Raw genomic sequence first — 18,250 nt, 5'->3', positions numbered from 1 at the left:
AAAAGTAAGGTTGCGATTTTTCACCGTGTTTCTTTTCCACACGTTCCAGCAGCAGCTGTCGACAAGTTATCGGCACAGTTATCAAGAGTGGTTGGGTATTGTTTTCATTTATTTTCAACCGTACACGTGCAGGCCGAAATAATAACAAATAAAAATGCTGCGAAAACAAGCCAGACAACGTAGGGAATACCTTTACAACAAGGCCCTCACCGAGCGCCTGAAGTCCAAGCAGAAAATCCAGGAGACCGTTGTGCAAAGCATCAATGAAAACAAGACCATTAGCTCCAAGAATGTGAAGAAGAGTATGACGGCCTACAAGTCGCTGAAATATGCAGATGATGGTAAGAATATTGAATTTTAGAGCTTTAAAATGTATAACTAATGGAATTATAAGATTATTATTACAATGTAAAGGTTGTATATAAGCCATGTCAATTTATAAATTTTGAAAAACAATGGGCTAACCATGCAAAATCGCAGGTAATTCTTTTACACTAAACTGGAAGATTAATGGAGTAGCCAATGCTAAAAAGAGTGTTCGTGACTCTTAATTTGCTAGTTGAGTTTTTAATGGCAATGCAGAACTAACAAGAAGCTAATAGTAATTTCCTATGCGTGTTTAGAAGTCAGACTGCGCCAACAAACGTTAAATGTTGATTTTTTTGTAATTATCCACATTAAAGCTTTGTTTTGCACGAGCTTATATATAATTTGGATGAGTATCGCCAGTTTGTATAACAATAATTTAATATCATAACACATCTTATGGTCATGGTCCATGGTATACTTGTACTTGTACATATCCACTAATATAAAACCTTTTCTTTTATTGCAGGGATCGACGACCGCACCGTCAATGATGAGTACCACTATGCCGGATGTGAGGACCCCAAAATAATGCTGACCACCTCGCACAACCCCTCATCCAGATTGAAAATGTTCATGAAGGAACTGCGGCTGATAATTCCAAATGCCCAGCAGATGAACAGGGGAAACTACCAGCTGACGACACTAATGCATGCCTGTCGTGCCAATAATGTAACCGATTTCCTAATTGTCCATGAGCATCGTGGTATCCCGGACAGCCTTGTGGTTTGTCATCTTCCGTATGGGCCCACTGCCTTCTTCAACATTTCCGATGTGGTTATGCGACATGATATTCCCGATATCGGACACATGAGCGAGCAGAAGCCGCATTTAATTTTTAATAACTTCAAAACGCCCATTGGCTTGAGAACAGTGAAGATACTCAAGCACTTGTTCCCTGTGCCAAAGGAAAACTCCACGAGGGTAATGTCCTTCCTAAACCACAATGATTCGATTATATTTAGACATCATCAGTACAAATATGTGAATAAGGAGCTGGAGCTCAGCGAAGTGGGCCCACGATTCGCTCTTAAGCTGTACCAAATTAAGCTTGGTACGTTGGAGAACATAAAGGCCGCCGATACTGAGTGGATTAACCGTCCATATATGAACACCTCGCAGAAAAGGCTTATCTTTTCAAACGATCCTGGAATAATAAACAAGGACACTGATGTCTAGAATCTTTGTATATGCATTAATAGGGCAGAAATGTAAGGAAATATAAATGTGTTGTAATTTGATACTAGAGTTGGTTGTTTGTCTTTTTGGTTTTCTTATTTCAAATAATTCATAGAGGGAGAATAGACTTTATAGAAACATAAAATGCGATAAAATGACGGCAATCAATTGTCTAGCCTGTTAGCTGTCCAAAACAGTGCGTAGACAAAATTACACCTGAAAAGGTCTAAGGAAAATATAGTGTTTTGGCCAAAAAACATCAGTATTAATTTTCCACCAAAAATATCAGTATTTATAGCGTAACAACAAAAGTATTGGTCCGAAAACAGAATGTCATACCTCGCCGAACTCGTAATAAAATTTCCAACAAATTGGCATTCACATAAAAAAATAAATTTTTTTGCCAAATTTTCGCAAAATAAGACGATGCTACCCCTTAAAAAAATCGTAAAAATTGCTAAAATTTAAAGTTTTTGGAATCAGCAAGAAAATGACTGCAATCAATTGTCTAGCTTGTTAGCTGTCCAAAACAGTGTGTCTTTTAGTTCTGTGACCATTTTAGACAAAGTTACACCTGAAAAAATCTAAGGAAAATACAGTGCTTTGGCCAAAAAACATCAGTATTAATTTTCCACCAAAAATATCAGTATTTATAGCGTAACAACAAAAGTATTGGTCCGAAAACAGAATGTCATACCTCGCCGAACTCGTAATAAAATTTCCAACAAATTGGCATTCACATCAAAAAATAAATTTTTTTGGCAAATTTTCGCAAAAAAAGACGATGTTACCCTTTAAAAAAATTGTAAAAATTGCTAAAATTTAAAGTTCTTGGAATCAGCAAGAAAATGACTGCAATCAATTGTCTAGCTTGTTAGCTGTGCAAAACAGTGACTCTTTTAGTTCTGTGACCATTTCAGACAAAGTTAGACCTGAAAAGGTCTAAGGAAAATACAGTGTTTTGGCCAAAAGACAACAGTATTAATTTTTCACCAAAAATATCAGTATTTTTAGCGTAACAACAAAAGTATTGGTCCGAAAACAGAATGTCATACCTCGCCGAACTCGTAATAAAATTTGCAACAAATTGGCATTCACATTAAAAAATAAATTTTTTTGGCAAATTTTCGCAAAAAAAGACGATGCTACCCCTTAAAAAAATTGTAAAAATTGCTAAAATTTAAAGTTCTTGGAACCAGCAAGAAAATGACTGCAATCAATTGTCTAGCTTGTTAGCTGTGCAAAACAGTGAGTCTTTTAGTTCTGTGACCATTTCAGACAAAGTTACACCTGAAAAGATCTAAGGAAAATACAGTGTTTTGGCCAAAAAACATCAGTATTAATTTTCCACCAAAAATATTAGTATTTTTAGCGTAAGAACAAATGTATTGGTCCGAACAAATTATCTAGCTTGTCAGCATTTAAAAAACAATAAAAAAAAGACAAAAGCATGGAAAGAGAATGTATGGAACTGCACGTTAATGCTGAAACAACCCAATATTGTTTAAACCTCGGAGGAACAGTCATTTTTTAACATAGGAGAAATATCCTTATTTAACCCTCGCAGAAGTTAAGAATTCAGTAAAACGATTGCAACGCACAGGAGAATATGTTTCGACCGCATAAAGTATATACACATATTCATGATCAGCACTACTAGACGAGAGTGAAACCTATCAACAGTCTTGTTTCTTCTGAAAGTCATACAAAAACGACTATATAATAAAGAAATATCTATACTTTTTTACTTAATCATAATTTTTTTTTGCTCCGGTTAGCATAGCATTTATATTTCAAAACTGACAAAAAAATCTTCGTAGATTGTGACCTAATTGATTTTTGTTTTATTTATAATGTCACTAAAGCTATCAAACATAAAAATATAAAAAATTTCAATTTTTATACATTTTTAAAGCCTTTTCTATTTGAAAATTTGTTCAAATGTCATCAAAAAGAATATTTCATGCTGTTTCATTACTTATTAAATGGTTAGCTTTATCAAAATAAATACAATTTCAAAACGGAAAGGGCCCATGGCAGGGGGAAATAGTTTTATGGCCAACGGCCCAGACGGATCGGATTGGGTCTACATCCGCCGTTCCGTATCAGTTAGTTAGATCAAAGGTTAACACGATCTAATAAGGTGTAAAACACCTGACAACACCAACCATATAATTAAATGTGTTTATACTAATTCTGTCTATCATTTAACAGCTGTCTGAAGCTAATGATGGAACGCATTCGCCTAAATAGCCTGCCTGCACAGGCTGTTGGACCTGGCAGCCTATTACTGGTAATGCCGATGATCAGCAGGCCGGAGCAGCAGCATGGAAACTCCGCTCGTCCACTAACATACGATTTCGCTCCGTTTGGACCACATACAACTTGATCCCAGAGTCCCACAGGGAACAATAAGGGGGATGAGCACTCGGACACACAGCGTTACCTACGTATCTTCACATGTGAGAAAACGAGAATTCGTGTGTGCCTTTTACCTTTTTACCGATCGCCCCTTTCTAACACCTTTTCTGTGGTTCGATCTTAAACACAGGCGTGCCGCTGCGTTGTCGGCGAGTAAAAAGTGAACAAATGAGTGCCGCTCGATTATTTAAAGCCAATATCTCTAATTACGGTTCTGACACATAGCACAGCAGTTTCCTCTTTTAATTTATGGCTTTCATTTAATGTAAACTACTTCTTGGGGCATTGTTACGCTTTGTTGGACAGGTGGTGCATTGGCAGCCTAACGTCGGATATTAAATAAAATATGCCTCCGTCTCGAACAATTAATGTTTGTAAAAGATGGTCAATAAATAAATAAACAGGAGGATTAACTTTTGTAGTCGAGCGCTTTATGGCAATACCGTTTTTGGGCATAACCAATTGACAGGGTTCAGGGAGCCCCACTCCCAATTCGTATTTTGACCTAATTCACATTTTTGGCAAATGTAATATTAATTTTAAGGTTTCTTTCTTTTATTAAAACCTTGTTTTAAATGGATAATGGATACTTAACTATTTCTAATGGATATTACTGACGAAAAATAGTTAATTTTTTTAATTAATTTAATTTTTTTCCGATGGTTATAATTAGGATTATTACTTTAGAGATTGTAATAAATGAAATTATTTTATAATTATACAGTTTCATATTTGTTATCCCACATTTTATATTTTTCAATCCCCTAAAACATTAATCTTAAAGAAACCTCTTGGCGGGTGACTTCAAATATTAGACAAAAAATTAATTTTAATTCGCCATTAGACACGGAAAGCTAATTGTGAGACCAACTTATAAGTAAATTGATTCGTTCCATCCATCAGTATTGAAAACAAAGCTTTGGTTTTCTAAATTTTGATTGTTATTTCTTTTAGTTTTCCGACTAATGAATGTGTTTCTTGTAAAACTGTGTGATATTAGTAATCATTTGACGATTTGGCTTTTTTAATTGTTTAAAGATGGAGAAGGCCCACCCAAGCAACCAAATTATATGTGCGATATTACTGATTCATTTTAATAATGGACTCTGTGAGAAGAAAACGAGATTTGCCATTTAAATGGACTGCGAAACGGTGGGGCTGCAGCTGCAAAAATGATCAAGCTAAATGGATTGTGTAAAGGCAATTTTTGTGAGGAGAGCGAAAAATAGATTTTGAATTTGGGTCGGGGGTTTGCCAGTGTTTTGCCTTTACGGATTTTGTGTTTATTTTCATTGGTTTCCGTTTCGGTGCTGTTCAGCATTAAATGAATGATTGTAACAACTGTTAGCCGTACAGCGAGGCGAATGAAGTTAAAGCGTAACTTTGTGTTTGTCGGATGTCCTGATTATTACGCATTTACAAGGCAAATGTCAAGCCGTAGCCCACTGGGTGGGTACCGAGCACAAGTAAAAATAACCGAGTAGCAACCACAGGCCCGGTCGAATATGAAAAGATTTATGGTTGCGGGTTAAATACCTTGACCATCCCTCTGCCAACAGAATTCTCATAATGCGTTGTAATTGTTTGGCGTGAAATTTGTTGTGATTGTATCTGTTGTTACACTATGTTTCTGCGTACGTATCCCCGTTTGATTGAGCTAACCGCGGCGGCTATAATTTTATTAAAAATATGGTTCTGGGTAAAATGTAAATTTATGTTTCGCCTTCGTCACGCTAGCACATTTTGAACGCCTATTCATGTTTCAGCAAATGGTTTTTAAACAAATTTTAAATAAGATTCACGCTCAAATTGAATAGCCCGGGTGTTGCAGAGGAAATTAGGGCAAGATTTGGTCCTGACTGATGGGAAAAGGTGTTTGTTCTCATGCAAACGAAACTAGGAGAATGTTTATTATTAATTGATAAATTGCAGACTGGCGCATTTTATTTTCTTTACAGAAAATGGTTTACGACGCATTTCAATTTGCAAAAAATAGAATGTTATACCTTGTCGAACTCTTAGTAAACTTTCCAATCACTTGGCATTCACATTTAATAATTTTAATTTTTGACCGATTTCCGCAAAAAATAGGAAGTTACCTCTTACAAAAATTGTAAAAAACATGATCAAATTGTTGGTTTTTAGAATCAGTAAGAAAATGACCGCAATCAATTGTCTAGCTTGTTAGCTGTGCAAAACACTGCGCGTTTTTAGTTTAGTTTTTGACAAAAGTACACTTAAAAAGGTTTAAAGAAAATGCAATGTTTTGGCCAAAAAACAAAAGCCTTAATTTTCCACCAAAAAATATCGGTATTTTGTTAATAATAATAGAAATAATGGTCCTAAAACAGAATGTCATATCTTGCCGAAGTCGTAATAAAATTTTCAATAATTAGGCATTCACACCTAAAAAATTTTATTTTAGACCAATTTTTGCAAAAAAGGACGATGCTTGTAAAATAAGTGCAAATGTGCAAAAATTTTTATTTTTTGAAATCAGGCCGAACATGGCTGCGATCAATCTAGCTAGCTAGACGCTTGAACGCTATTTAAAAAAGGTGCGTATTTTTAAGAAAAATATCGGTTCTGAGGCGATTCAAAAGTCTTATTTTGCCAAAAAAAAGGTAGTGCTTTGGGCGTATTAATAAAATTAATAATCCAAAAACAGAATGTCAAACCTTGTCGAACTCGTTATTAAACTTTTTTTTAAATTTTATTTTTGACCTATTGTTGCCAAAAAAACTCAACAAAAATATTTGCCCCTTTCCTGTAAGTTCCATCTTTTCTCGACGAACCTGCAAACAAAGACTCGTTCTATCTTCTTGTGCATTGAGGTTACTACAGTGCAATTGTTCAAGGATTTCTCATATATAGTTTACGCTCCAGACATTGAACTACTATCGATCACAAAAAACTAGAGTTATGGACTCCTTGAGTTATGGAAGTTCACGGCTTACATTTTTTTGCGATCTTGTAGATCCGTTCCTGGTGGTAGCTTACACCATATAAGGACTTTGGTCCGAACATTAAAAAGCTTTGTTTATTAAGGTTTGGGTTAAAAACAATATAGACATGCGATGTCACTATACTGGGGTGATTGCAAATAATTTAATAGACATTATTATAGGAAAGGTATGCAAATGGTCGCCGAAGCTCATAAAAAATATGTGTTTACTATTCTAGCCACTAGGGATGAAGTTCGGTTCAACGCTAACGAGAAATGGCAATGGAGGACACTCCATTATAATATTATAATACAGCATGGCCGCGTGGACTCAATTAATGTCACACATGCATGAGCAAAATAAGAAAACGTTTTGAACGAAGTAATAAACCCATTTAGTGGGGAATTGCTGGCAATATGTACATTCGTAATTATATAAATTATGCAAAGCACATATTTATAAATAATTTCGTTGCGAAACCGACTGACAGTGTAACTAGCGGTAATTTAATTATTTATAGCATGTAATTCAAGGGGCTGATTGAATTTTTGTAGATATTCAAAGCTCGTTAATGGGTAATCAGAAGTGCTACCGTTGCCATATTCATATGTCCACTCAAATTAAAACGTACAATTTTATTACAGCGCTCGCTTGGCTCCGCCCCAACAAATGTATCTCAGCAATGGCCAATCCCGTCCTAGGTTTCTTTCCTCTAGCAGAGCAAGGGAGCGAGATGTGAGATAGCGTCGTCGTGCCATCCCGCTTTGGTGGCACTGCCGGCCGACCATCCGACGACTCTCACTCCAAGCCACTCGGAATTCCGTACCACACCATGCCGGATCCCATGTCCCCAGTCCGATCTCTCTCTGCGCGCCAGTTTGCCGCCCTTCAAGTGCTGCGCCACACCGCTGTTAACCTTCGCTCACCGAGCACCTAATTATCGCTATGAACGGCACAATTATGGCCAATGCGATTGCTATTTATAAACAGATAAATCAAATAAATAAATTATTAATTAACTAGAGTAGAGAATTTATAAACAGATAAATAAATAGGTTCTTAACTAACTAGAGTAAAGAATTTCTTGTCTATTATTTATACTCTTTAATAGAGTTGAATTTGGGGAGTACTTCCTGGGATTTTAATATTAGTATTATGTTATTAAGTAATAAATAATACAGCATAGTATTAAGGAATAGTAGCATTTATTAGTTTTAAAGTAGTATATAATTTTTGAAAGATAAAAGTATATGCCACATAAGGCACCCAAATGAAAATAAGCCTAACCCATGAACAATTCAAGTGATTAAAATTCAATTATACCCCTAAGCAATTCGTACTACTGCTTAACCACTCATTTGTTTTCGCGCTACCCAGATATCATTAATTCACACTCGGAAAATGGGAAGAATGCAGACTCATTAATAGCTAATGCGATTTAATACACCCATACCGGGGATTGCGATTTGCTGGTCTATCAGGCGCACTATTAAAGACAATTATCCATCCTAGTGTTAAATCGAGTCTCGCGGAATCGCGGTGCAGCCCAAGCTCAAGCCCAAGACCAAGTCGAAACCCAAGCCGCGGCCCATACCAAAACACAGAAAACACAGGCCCAAACCCACACGTTCGCCGAATGCGGTGGCAATGTGCTTTGGCTTTTACGTTCTGTGGAATCATGGCCGAGTCCCAAGCAGGCAAATTAACTAACAAGATTATGAAAACGTAAAATCAGTAAATCGGCAAAGTGGTTGTAATTTTCTTTTTCAACACCTCTCTCGCATTGGGCCGTTAGCCAGAGTCCCAGTCGCGGCCAGAGTCCCAGCCATGGCCAGAACCAGCTGCCGGGGCGGCTGCTCTTTTGTCCGGAGCGGAGCAGAGCGGAGCAGGCGGCAACGGCATGGGCTGGGGCGACGGCAAGGAAAAGCTAAATAAAACCGACGAGATACTCCCCTGATACACGAAAAGAAATCATGTGGGTTGAATCTATTAAAGATCACAGAAAGAAATGTTTTTCTACTGTAATTTGGAAAGTTATATATAAAAATTGAATTTTTAAATATATTTTCCATTTTACTAATGTTAATTGGAGTTCGAATTATAAAGACAACAAATGTTAAGAAAAGAAAAATTATTTTATGTTGATCCTATAACTATAGTTTAAAACTATTAGTTTTGAAAAAGGTTCGTATAAAACTTTGTAATTTTTAAGTGTTTCATGAATTTTTTTATAAAACATAGGATCTATTATAATAACGCTAATATATATTTTGAGATATATAAAATATTAAAAACCAATTTGGGATCTAGGAAAGTCTTAAGAATAATATGTACTATATAAAAAAATATAAATAGTTCCAAAAATTATTTTCAATTGTAAATAAACCAATTAGAATAAATTATAAAGGTTTGGACAGGTTTAAAGTAAAGTAAAGGATATGTAGGATATACATATGCAATTATTTCAGATTATTACATTAACCAAGCTAGCATATATAACAATTTGAGTAAAATAACATTTCTAGGAAATTTAAAAAGTATACTTATAAAATAGAAACTACCGAAAGAGTTAATCACAAAATGGTTTTATATCCCCGGATACATTGGGCTATACGTCCTAATCGTGGTATATGGATAGACATATGCCGGATAGGGGTATACCTCCCTCCCTCGTCAAAACTTTAAAGCCCTTTCTGGGCCAGGGTGGATTTCTGCGAGTGTAGCCGCCGCAACCACCGGCGGGGCATTAGCTCTTCGCCAGAGCGGCGTAGTGCGGTCTGGTCAGACTGGTTTATTCGTTTAGTAAATCTCAGACTCTTTGCTTTGGCTCTCCTCGCCGCTTTGAAGTTTCGCCGTGGCGGAGGGATGATGCATGTTCGCATCGCGGTGATTGGGAGAGAGCACGGGGGCAATGATGTGAGTGATTATATTTTGATTGCATTGCTCACTGTGGTTGGTTGTACGTACGGACTGAGCACCGAGGACCGAGCACCGAGCACCGAGGACCGTGGCTCGGCGAGGCAGGGGGACCACTACCACGGACTACGACGGGGACGGCATTGCTCACTTAGTACAATAACCGGCACGTCGTCTGCCAGTCTGCTGAAACAGTAATTTTTTGTGTGCCGTGTTCTTCGTTTGTTGTCGTTTGTTTTGTTCCCGCTCTATCGCTATCTTCGCCCCAAGTTCGCTCGGGCTTTATAGCCCCCTCGAAGCCCATAGCCTCTATAGAGCCACTACCACTCACGTATTCGTATTCAGCTTTTGATGGTAATTTGCCAGGCGGGCAGGCGGCAGGCAGCCGGCAGGAAGGCAGAGGAAACCTCAGTGAGAGTGCTTTTTACATCCAGTGCCAGTGCCAGTGCCAGGCCAGCGCCAAAGCCAGTGTCGTCGCCGGAGCTTATAACGAGCGTAGTAGTTCTTGCGCAGAGTTTATTGCCGACAGTTGGCGCGATCTTGTTTGCCGTCGCTTCTCGTCGCTATCTGGCCCATATCACATCGTCATGTCGTATCGCCACCGTGCCCCCCACGGGTGTTTAGTTCCAGTTCCTGTTCCTGTGCTCCTGCGACGGTACTGCTCGGCGTCCTCCGCGTGCAGGCATTTAATTTAGGATTCTGCAACATAAAAATATAATAAATATTATTAGGTGCTTTTCGAGGATTGTGTATATGATATATAGATAAACTTAGCACACAAATATGTAACACTGTGATGTGTTAGAAGAGCAAACATTGTGTAATAATGCCCAGGCCCTCGCGAGAATCCTACGGCGAACAGAAGCCCCCCTATTCGTACATTTCGCTGACGGCCATGGCCATCTGGAGTTCGCCGGAGAAAATGCTGCCGCTCAGCGATATCTACAAGTTTATCACGGACCGATTTCCGTACTACCGCAAGAACACCCAGCGCTGGCAGAATTCGCTGAGGCACAACCTGAGCTTCAACGACTGCTTCATAAAGGTGCCCCGTCGGCCGGACAGACCCGGAAAGGGCGCCTACTGGGCCCTCCATCCGCAGGCCTTCGATATGTTCGAGAACGGCAGTCTGCTGCGGCGGCGAAAGCGCTTCAAGCTGCACAAGAACGACAAGGATCTGCTGAACGAGGAGCTGACGGCCCTGGCGAACCTCAATAGGTTCTTCTTCACCACCCGGAACGGAGGCAGTGCGTCGCACATGTCGCCGCTGGACATGAACAGCGCTTCAATGAGGCTGGATCCTCTGCCCAGGACCACCAACCATATGCCCAGTTCCCTGGGCCAGGGTGTGGGCCTGCCGCACGTAATGCCACCCGGCTCCATGTCCAGTGCGGATCACACGAATCTCTCGGACATGGGTCTGTCCAATCTGCCCGCGCTAACCAGTTCCGACATCGAGGGACCCCTGAGCCTGCGACCCAAGCGATCCTTCACGATAGAGAGTCTGATTACGCCGGACAAGCCGGAGCAACCGTCGGAGGACGAGGACGACGAAGATGACCGGGTGGACATCGATGTGGTGGAGTGCAGCGGCATCAGCCGGTTTCCGACCGCGCCCGCGTCCGAGGAGTACTTGTCCGCCAGCCGATCCAGCCGGACGGAGGATCCCCTGCCGCCGATGCACACGATAAACGCCGGAGCCCATGTGCCGTTCCTGCACTACGCCACCGGCGCCAATGTGGCCGGTCTGCAGGCCTCGGGGATCCCCAGCAGCCCCACCACCTACGAGCTGGCCATCTCGCATCCGCTCTTCATGATGGCGGCGCCCATTGCCAACATGCACAACATATACTACAATAATGTCACACTCGTCGCCCCGGCGCAGCAATATCGGGCACCCGAGGTCCAGAATAGAATAGACAACGATATGCGTACGATATAGTAGAGGAGGCGGTTCGAATCGAAACAGAACACACCTATGTATAGCATTATTTATGAACGATATATGTATGTTGTATATCCATCCAAACGTAGTTCCTCTCGAATTAAGGTTAATTGTAATAGGACCAAAACATATGGTATACACTCTTAGGCGTAGAAGGCATGTACATAAAACGCTTGTTATACAAATTTTAATAGCTTGTATTGCATATCCGTACTAGTAAATTATTTATTTTATTTGTATCGAACTTAGTGCATAAATCGATCCTTTTGTGAAGAATATAAACCTTTAAATAACTGATAAAAAGTGTTTTCGAATCTATGAAATATATGATCGGGTAAAGACTGCTATTTCAAGCGTAAGTAAAGGATAGTGATCACTCTTTAATACTTTAATTTTTAGTTTAAAGCTACAAAGACTAAAATTGTTTAATGTTTTCTGCATAAAATAAGAGCTCATGACCAAAATTAGTTTTTTCATCAGAGTTTTGCCATGCAGCTGTCTGGGACCCTTTAAAGATTTTTTAAATTGTTGATGACCGAATTAAAAAAAAAAACTCTTTTTATATATTTTAAAAAAATAATATAATTTATCTTTTCCTCTAGGACATTTTTCCGTTTTAGGTTTTGATTCCTAAAACAACAAAGTGATTAGTGATGATTATTAAAAGTTTACTTCAATCAGCATATATAAAGTTTTGGATTTTGAAAATATTTACAATGTTGCCGTTAAGGTAAACAAAAAAATAGATGAAAGGAACAATTTCAAAAGAGCCTAAGCAGTTCTATGTTTTAAAAATTCTGACATTATTGCTTTTATTGAATATCACAAAGTTTCGTGATTGAAATTTCCATATTTCAAATGATATGACGGAACAAGAGACGGGTTCGGTATATACCGACGGTATAGAATTTGTAGACTTTTTTGACTTCTTTTAATTTATACGATTTTTAATTCTACTATTTATGAATGATAGTTGGTTTCCTTAACTAATATTTTATCATAAAATCAAACCAATTTACCAAAAGAAAGATTTGCAATAGATTCAAAATATTTGTAAACCAACTCATTTAGGTAAAAATGAATTTAAAAAAGACTTTAGAAGTTGCTTAGCTTGATTAAAAAGGATTGATTCGGCCTCAAGGCCAAAAATGACTATCATGGTACAAATACGGGATTATATATGAAATTATTTGTTAAGCACGCACATTGCTTTAATAATATTTTCATAAAAACTACCTTCTACCTAAATTTAGCTCTGTACTAAAATGAAACGATTTTCTTGATGAGGTATAATTTATTAAATGAAAAGTAGATTCCCTAAAACACTAGGTTTTTAAGTTTAGAACCCCCGGTTTTAGCTTTTTCAAAAACATTAAAAATAATACAACATTTATTTTAAAAAATTTGAACCAATTAAAGATGTAGATAATTAATAACTCATATGCAATTAAACGAGGTGCCATATTCAAATATCAACGAATTTAATCGTTGCCGAAGGATGACTGCGTTCTTGCCCGAGTGTCCTTTTCCACTTACTGAAACTCCCTTAATAGTCTCTAATAACTGAGCGATCACCCTAATTTTTTAGAAATATCACCACATAACCATTTCCATTTTTCGGATCGCGTCGGTCCTTCCTTTTTTGTTGCAATAAACACATGTCCGTATTTAACAAGCAAGACGCGTGAAATTTAAAACACTTTCGGGTTATTAACATAAAGGGAGCAATAATAATAAGGAGAGAAGAGAACAAGGCTTAATGAATACAACAGCTGAGTTATTTGGCCATAAATACATACGTACAATCGCTTGGAGCCGTTTAATACTGCGGTGCCCTCTTATTAGCAATCCTTCTAGTCGTTCTTGCATTCGACACTCGTTTACCTGTATCTCTTGGTTATAACAAAAGTAGGCAGATATTGAAGTGGATTGTCCTGCAAAAGTATTCGAAGAAAAAGACGGAAACAATTAGTTCTATAATTTTTTAAAGTTAAAAATTGTAATCTTTTTAGCATACTAATGCGGTTTTTAGGAAGGATCAGAGCATGGAATTGTTAAAAAGTAGACTTTTTAATTCCATCTATTGGAATTTTTATTATTTTCCGTTTAACATTTGGATTAAAATTGAAGATTTTGAAGAGGGTCCTTTGTTGGATACATCACTTTAAATAAGTATATTGCTACAGTATTTATTTCGTAAGAATAATGTCCTCACAGTAATACATTTATTTATCAAAGAAATAATTTGTAGCCCAATAAAAAGGGCACAGTCGAGCTAAATTTTTTGTTCGGAGAGATGCGCCTTTTTTGAATGTTTTGAAATAAAATCATGTCATCTGCATACCCCTTCACTCTATGAGTTCATGTACAATATCATTTTTCATTAAACGAAAATTATTTATGATGGTACCGGCCCGTCGGAAAACACAAACCAGCGGTTTTACCCGATTTAATTATATTTGCTTTAGTCAAATTAGTAGAAACGGAATATTAGCGGCAACATAAAAGGCGCAGTCCAATCTTTACTTTCAACTCCAGCTGCGAGAAGAATTATGCTGTAATAATTACTTACAAACCTAACAATGTGCTTCATTGTAATAAATGACTTCTGGGTTCTGTCATTATTGTTTACCCAAATACTCACCGTGAAATTAAAAATATTTGAACACTTTAAATAAATAGTAGTAATTGGTTAGTGAACCTTACTTCCATTTTACTTCAGAATAAGTGGAAAGCTCAGCTAACTTCTTTTAAAATATTAAATTGGTATGTTGTTAATTGCAGAAATGCATCTTAATCACATTTTATATGGAGAAATATTAAATTATTACGAATTGGATTTTCTAATAAAAAATTGATTTGAAATAAAAACAAAAAACAATTAAAAACTACAAGTCTTCCCAGCTTAAAGAGTTAAATCTTCAGTAAGTACACGATATCAACCTACAGTATCATTAATTTTTAAAATGTGTATTATTACCTATCAAAAGATAAAATAACAAATACTGGCAAGTCAACCAATATTTTTTTTTTATAGAAAACAAATTATTATTGTTTATGGTATAAAAACAAAGAGCTATGAATAATATTATTTTAATGGAGGCCACTCCTCCTACTGCTTTCAAACATCAGGAAGTTTTTATGAATCCAAATTATCAATAGTAGAGAAATGTAAAAAGTAGTATTATATAAAAACTAAACATAATATTAATAAGATAATTGCCGATAAGATGATATCTGGCTGGAAACATATTTTCCAACAGAGAATAATAATAGGTATCTCATAGATCTATATTTCTCTATATAATTTTCTAAAGTCAATGGTCCTCCCACTGGCTGAAGGTTTCCAATCGGTTGTTTACTCTATAGTAAATCGAAAGTGGTATTCATAATCCTTTGTGGTTTGGGGCCAAGCCAGATTCATTTGCATAATCGCTCAGGCCCCTAAAAGCTTTTTGAAAGCAGCTTTAAGAGATCAGAGCAAAGAATAAAATTACAGGTAGGATGAAGGGTCTGTGTTAAAATCATAAAATTCGATACACTTAATTTGCTTTCAGAGCCACTTTTATACATATATATATGGATACTTATGCTGTTTATAAACACACCTAACTGGCTTAACAAAATATCTGCCACAAGTGGAATATACTTCAACTATATCCTAAATTTTTCTGGCTACGAAGAACGGTTATTTTGGTGTTTTTGATGCAACCAAAAATACAAGGAAACATGTTCATAAAGAAGTCAACGTACTCACCTGAATTTGACCAATTGAAATTGGAAGAGGATCCCCCGAAGCTAGTTCGGAACGAGATATAAGCCTCCCAGAGTCGAGACGGCTTTCCTATGCCGATTGCAGTCAGTTGGTCAAAACTACCATACCCCACGCAAGGGTATGGAAAGGTATGCTGGCTTAGACAGTGGCTTTAAATTATCGCCACGGGTGTTCTCCTCCAGTCGGGTCTTTTAACAGTCGGAAGCCTTTATAGAAATCCATTAACAAAACCATCATGTTTTTTGTTATTGCCGGCACATCAAAGACGGATTTCAAAGGTTGTGAATACTTAGAGTGATCGGAACGAATAGTAATCGGTACTTTGTCACGAGCCCATCTGTATTTCGGCCGATTCAAATTAGTGGTCTTACGTGTGTTTTTGTGTGCACAAGATGCCTAATGATATTTGTAGCAGTTAAGCGGATATTAATTTGTTTCTGTAAATAAAGGGGTAAAGGCATAATTATAAGAGAGCGCATGGGACTTCAAAAGGAATGATTTTCTGGGTTGCCCCAGACGTTATGGACTTTCTCATAGGCAAGGTTTATCCGTATAAACGATTTAGACCGCTTAAGTATTGGCTTTTTAAATCTTTGAGTAACATGGAAAATTCACGAAAATATAAAATTTATTAGAACTAATTTTGATTTCATTAAACGAGTATACAAATACTGCGCAGTCATCGCAGTCCCCCCGAAAAAGGGGCACGAACTCATAAACAGTAATGATACAATAAATCAACACCGAGCGTAAAACATCACTTCCTAAAAGGATCGTCATGGTGCAGTAGGCCAGCATTAACAAAATGACTGTGGTGTTTACGCTAGGGGATGCTGAACGCCTTCCGTTGGGGATGCCTTTCGGTTTTCCCAAGAATCCTGTGCCCACCGAAGAGGACAGGATTGGTTTTATCGCACCCACTTGCCATCGAAAGCTAATGAGCCGCAATAGCACTTGGGCAACTCGGCCCATCGCTATTGTACTTATGATTACCACAAGTGTCACGTGTCCACTTGATTGGGGTAATTTGGCTGTGGCATTATTTGCTATTTTTTATAAAGAGTTACAAACAGCAGACTTATTTGTACGAGCTTGAATTATTATGCAATCAATTGTTTTGCACGAATAAAACGTTTCATGGCAACTTCTCGGCGGCTACGCTTAATAAAAAAATTCAGAAAATAAATGTAAATTGCACTGAGTGTGGGTTGAGTGGCTAAGGAATATGGAAAACATGGTCATAACTAGTTAGAGCGCATGAAAAATAGTTTTAACCAAGAAGTTAACAGCTAAATTTGTTAAACTGCCCAAAAGCTCTAACAATAGGCAACGTTTCCCCTAGACAAACCGATGCGGCATGATGAAAATGCATAAAGTAGGCTTTATCTGACTTTATTAGAGCAGTCCCGAGCCCGCTTTGATCGTCTGAAATTCCCATGCGATCGATCAGCTCGACGGCTGGGCCTCGGTGCAGGCATATGTTGAAGTATCTCTCCCCTGCGGCACCGACTTATCCGTCAGTGGAGCAAAACACACGAGTTGAGTGGGCAAAGCATCGGCTAAGTAGCTTCAACACCGAAAACTAGTTTCACACACAGACTAGTTTGCACTCGAGAGCTCGACTCGGGTGTTGATGCTGATTAACCATATTTATACTTAAAAAATTGAAAAGGGTTTTTAAGTGGCACGGAGAGTGCTGACCAATTCGGGGATACCCTCTAGTGCTTGCACGATAATGAACTAGGCGAATAATTGGTGATGTTAGATAGCAGATGCCGCACCACACAGTGGATCGATTAAAATTTAAGCTCCGATGACAGGACTTTCTCGCTTGGAAGCCCAAATACCATGGGCTACATAATGGGTTATTATAAAATGATATTAACTAAATCGCAGCCAGAGGTGTTCAGAGCCGAAAAGCAAATGGTTCTAACAGCTTACTTTGTATTTAAGCACGAACTGTGCGAAAAGCACCAACCTACCATCGCACCATCACCATCTAAAGGTATTTCTTGATCGACCGACCGACCGACCGGCAGACCGGCCAAAGGAAAGAAAGACCGACCCAAAAGACGGCCGGCCGAGGGAGAATACAGAACACCGCACCGCCACTCTGTCTCGCAAGTCAAAAGCGGCATTTTTAAATTGGTAGTCAGATCTCAGTTTCTCGGTTCGTAGAAAGGAGCTCGAGCCCGGGCCATTATGGCTTCCATCGAAGTGATTTTTACTGTGGCTGCTTGTGCGCGGCCTGTTTGTTAGCCTGATGTCTGAGCACACCTCTTATTATACTTACCACACCACCACCACGCACACCTTTGCGAATTATAAACGTCTGTGTACCGGCAACTAGCGGCTGTTCAAATTGCAAAATATACAATGCGTTCCTCCTCCTTCATCGTCCAGTCGTCCAGTGGTCCACTCCACACCACTCCACTCCGCAGTCCATCGGGAAACACACACACGCAACTGGGAGAAACACCACCGAGTTTAATTTGATTTCGATTCAGCGCTTCTTCGACGGAGGAAGCCAGCAGGAATCGGGGCATCGGGAATCAGGAATCTCTGGCCTGCCAGGCGGCCTAATCATTTACCCACATCCAGCCCAGTGGCCGGGCTCCAGAATCCCGGGCCAGGCGGCCCCTCTGTCATGAATAAGGTTATGATTTAAATTCGCAGCGATGGGTGTTGTGTGAATGATATAAG

The 18,250-nt window shown here is 38.4% G+C and overlaps 2 protein-coding genes and 1 long non-coding RNA gene across 4 annotated transcripts; 2 read left to right on the top strand and 1 right to left on the bottom strand.

The window, feature by feature from the left end:
• The first annotated feature begins 87 nt into the window (after positions 1 to 87).
• Positions 88 to 1,614, top strand: LOC108026009 (U3 small nucleolar ribonucleoprotein protein IMP4). Its single transcript, XM_017096700.3, has 2 exons — positions 88 to 341; positions 836 to 1,614. The coding sequence occupies exons 1-2, from the start codon at positions 155 to 157 to the stop codon at positions 1,543 to 1,545; spliced, it is 897 nt and encodes a 298-aa protein (XP_016952189.1). The 5' UTR covers positions 88 to 154; the 3' UTR covers positions 1,546 to 1,614.
• Positions 1,615 to 10,049: 8,435 nt separating this feature from the next.
• Positions 10,050 to 18,180, bottom strand: LOC127011573 (uncharacterized). Of its 2 annotated transcripts, none has more exons than XR_007764650.1 (4): positions 17,841 to 18,180; positions 15,530 to 15,984; positions 13,576 to 13,706; positions 10,050 to 10,526 (listed from the first exon to the last, which is right to left on the bottom strand). It is a non-coding gene; the product is annotated as an uncharacterized LOC127011573 (long non-coding RNA). The 2 variants fall into 2 exon arrangements; XR_007764651.1 differs by lacking the exon at positions 10,050 to 10,526 and adding an exon at positions 13,363 to 13,471.
• Positions 10,497 to 12,075, top strand: LOC108026053 (fork head domain-containing protein FD4). The gene has a single exon (XM_017096747.3). The coding sequence runs from the start codon at positions 10,654 to 10,656 to the stop codon at positions 11,767 to 11,769; it is 1,116 nt and encodes a 371-aa protein (XP_016952236.1). The 5' UTR covers positions 10,497 to 10,653; the 3' UTR covers positions 11,770 to 12,075.
• Positions 18,181 to 18,250: the final 70 nt, after the last annotated feature.

The sequence above is a fragment of the Drosophila biarmipes genome, chromosome 3R (assembly GCF_025231255.1).
Source record: "Drosophila biarmipes strain raj3 chromosome 3R, RU_DBia_V1.1, whole genome shotgun sequence".
NCBI lineage: Eukaryota > Metazoa > Arthropoda > Insecta > Diptera > Drosophilidae > Drosophila > Drosophila biarmipes.
This window is presented reverse-complemented; position numbering and strand designations above follow the sequence as displayed.

What these genes read in the sequence shown, in the direction of transcription:
- LOC108026009 (XM_017096700.3), top strand. Translation starts at nt 155, where the DNA reads ATGCTGCGAAAACAAGCCAGACAACGTAGGGAATACCTTTACAACAAG. An exon ending in GCTGAAATATGCAGATGATG is followed by an intron (nt 342 to 835) that starts GTAAGAATATTG and finishes CTTTTATTGCAG; the next exon opens with GGATCGACGACCGCACCGTC.
- LOC108026053 (XM_017096747.3), top strand. Translation starts at nt 10,654, where the DNA reads ATGCCCAGGCCCTCGCGAGAATCCTACGGCGAACAGAAGCCCCCCTAT.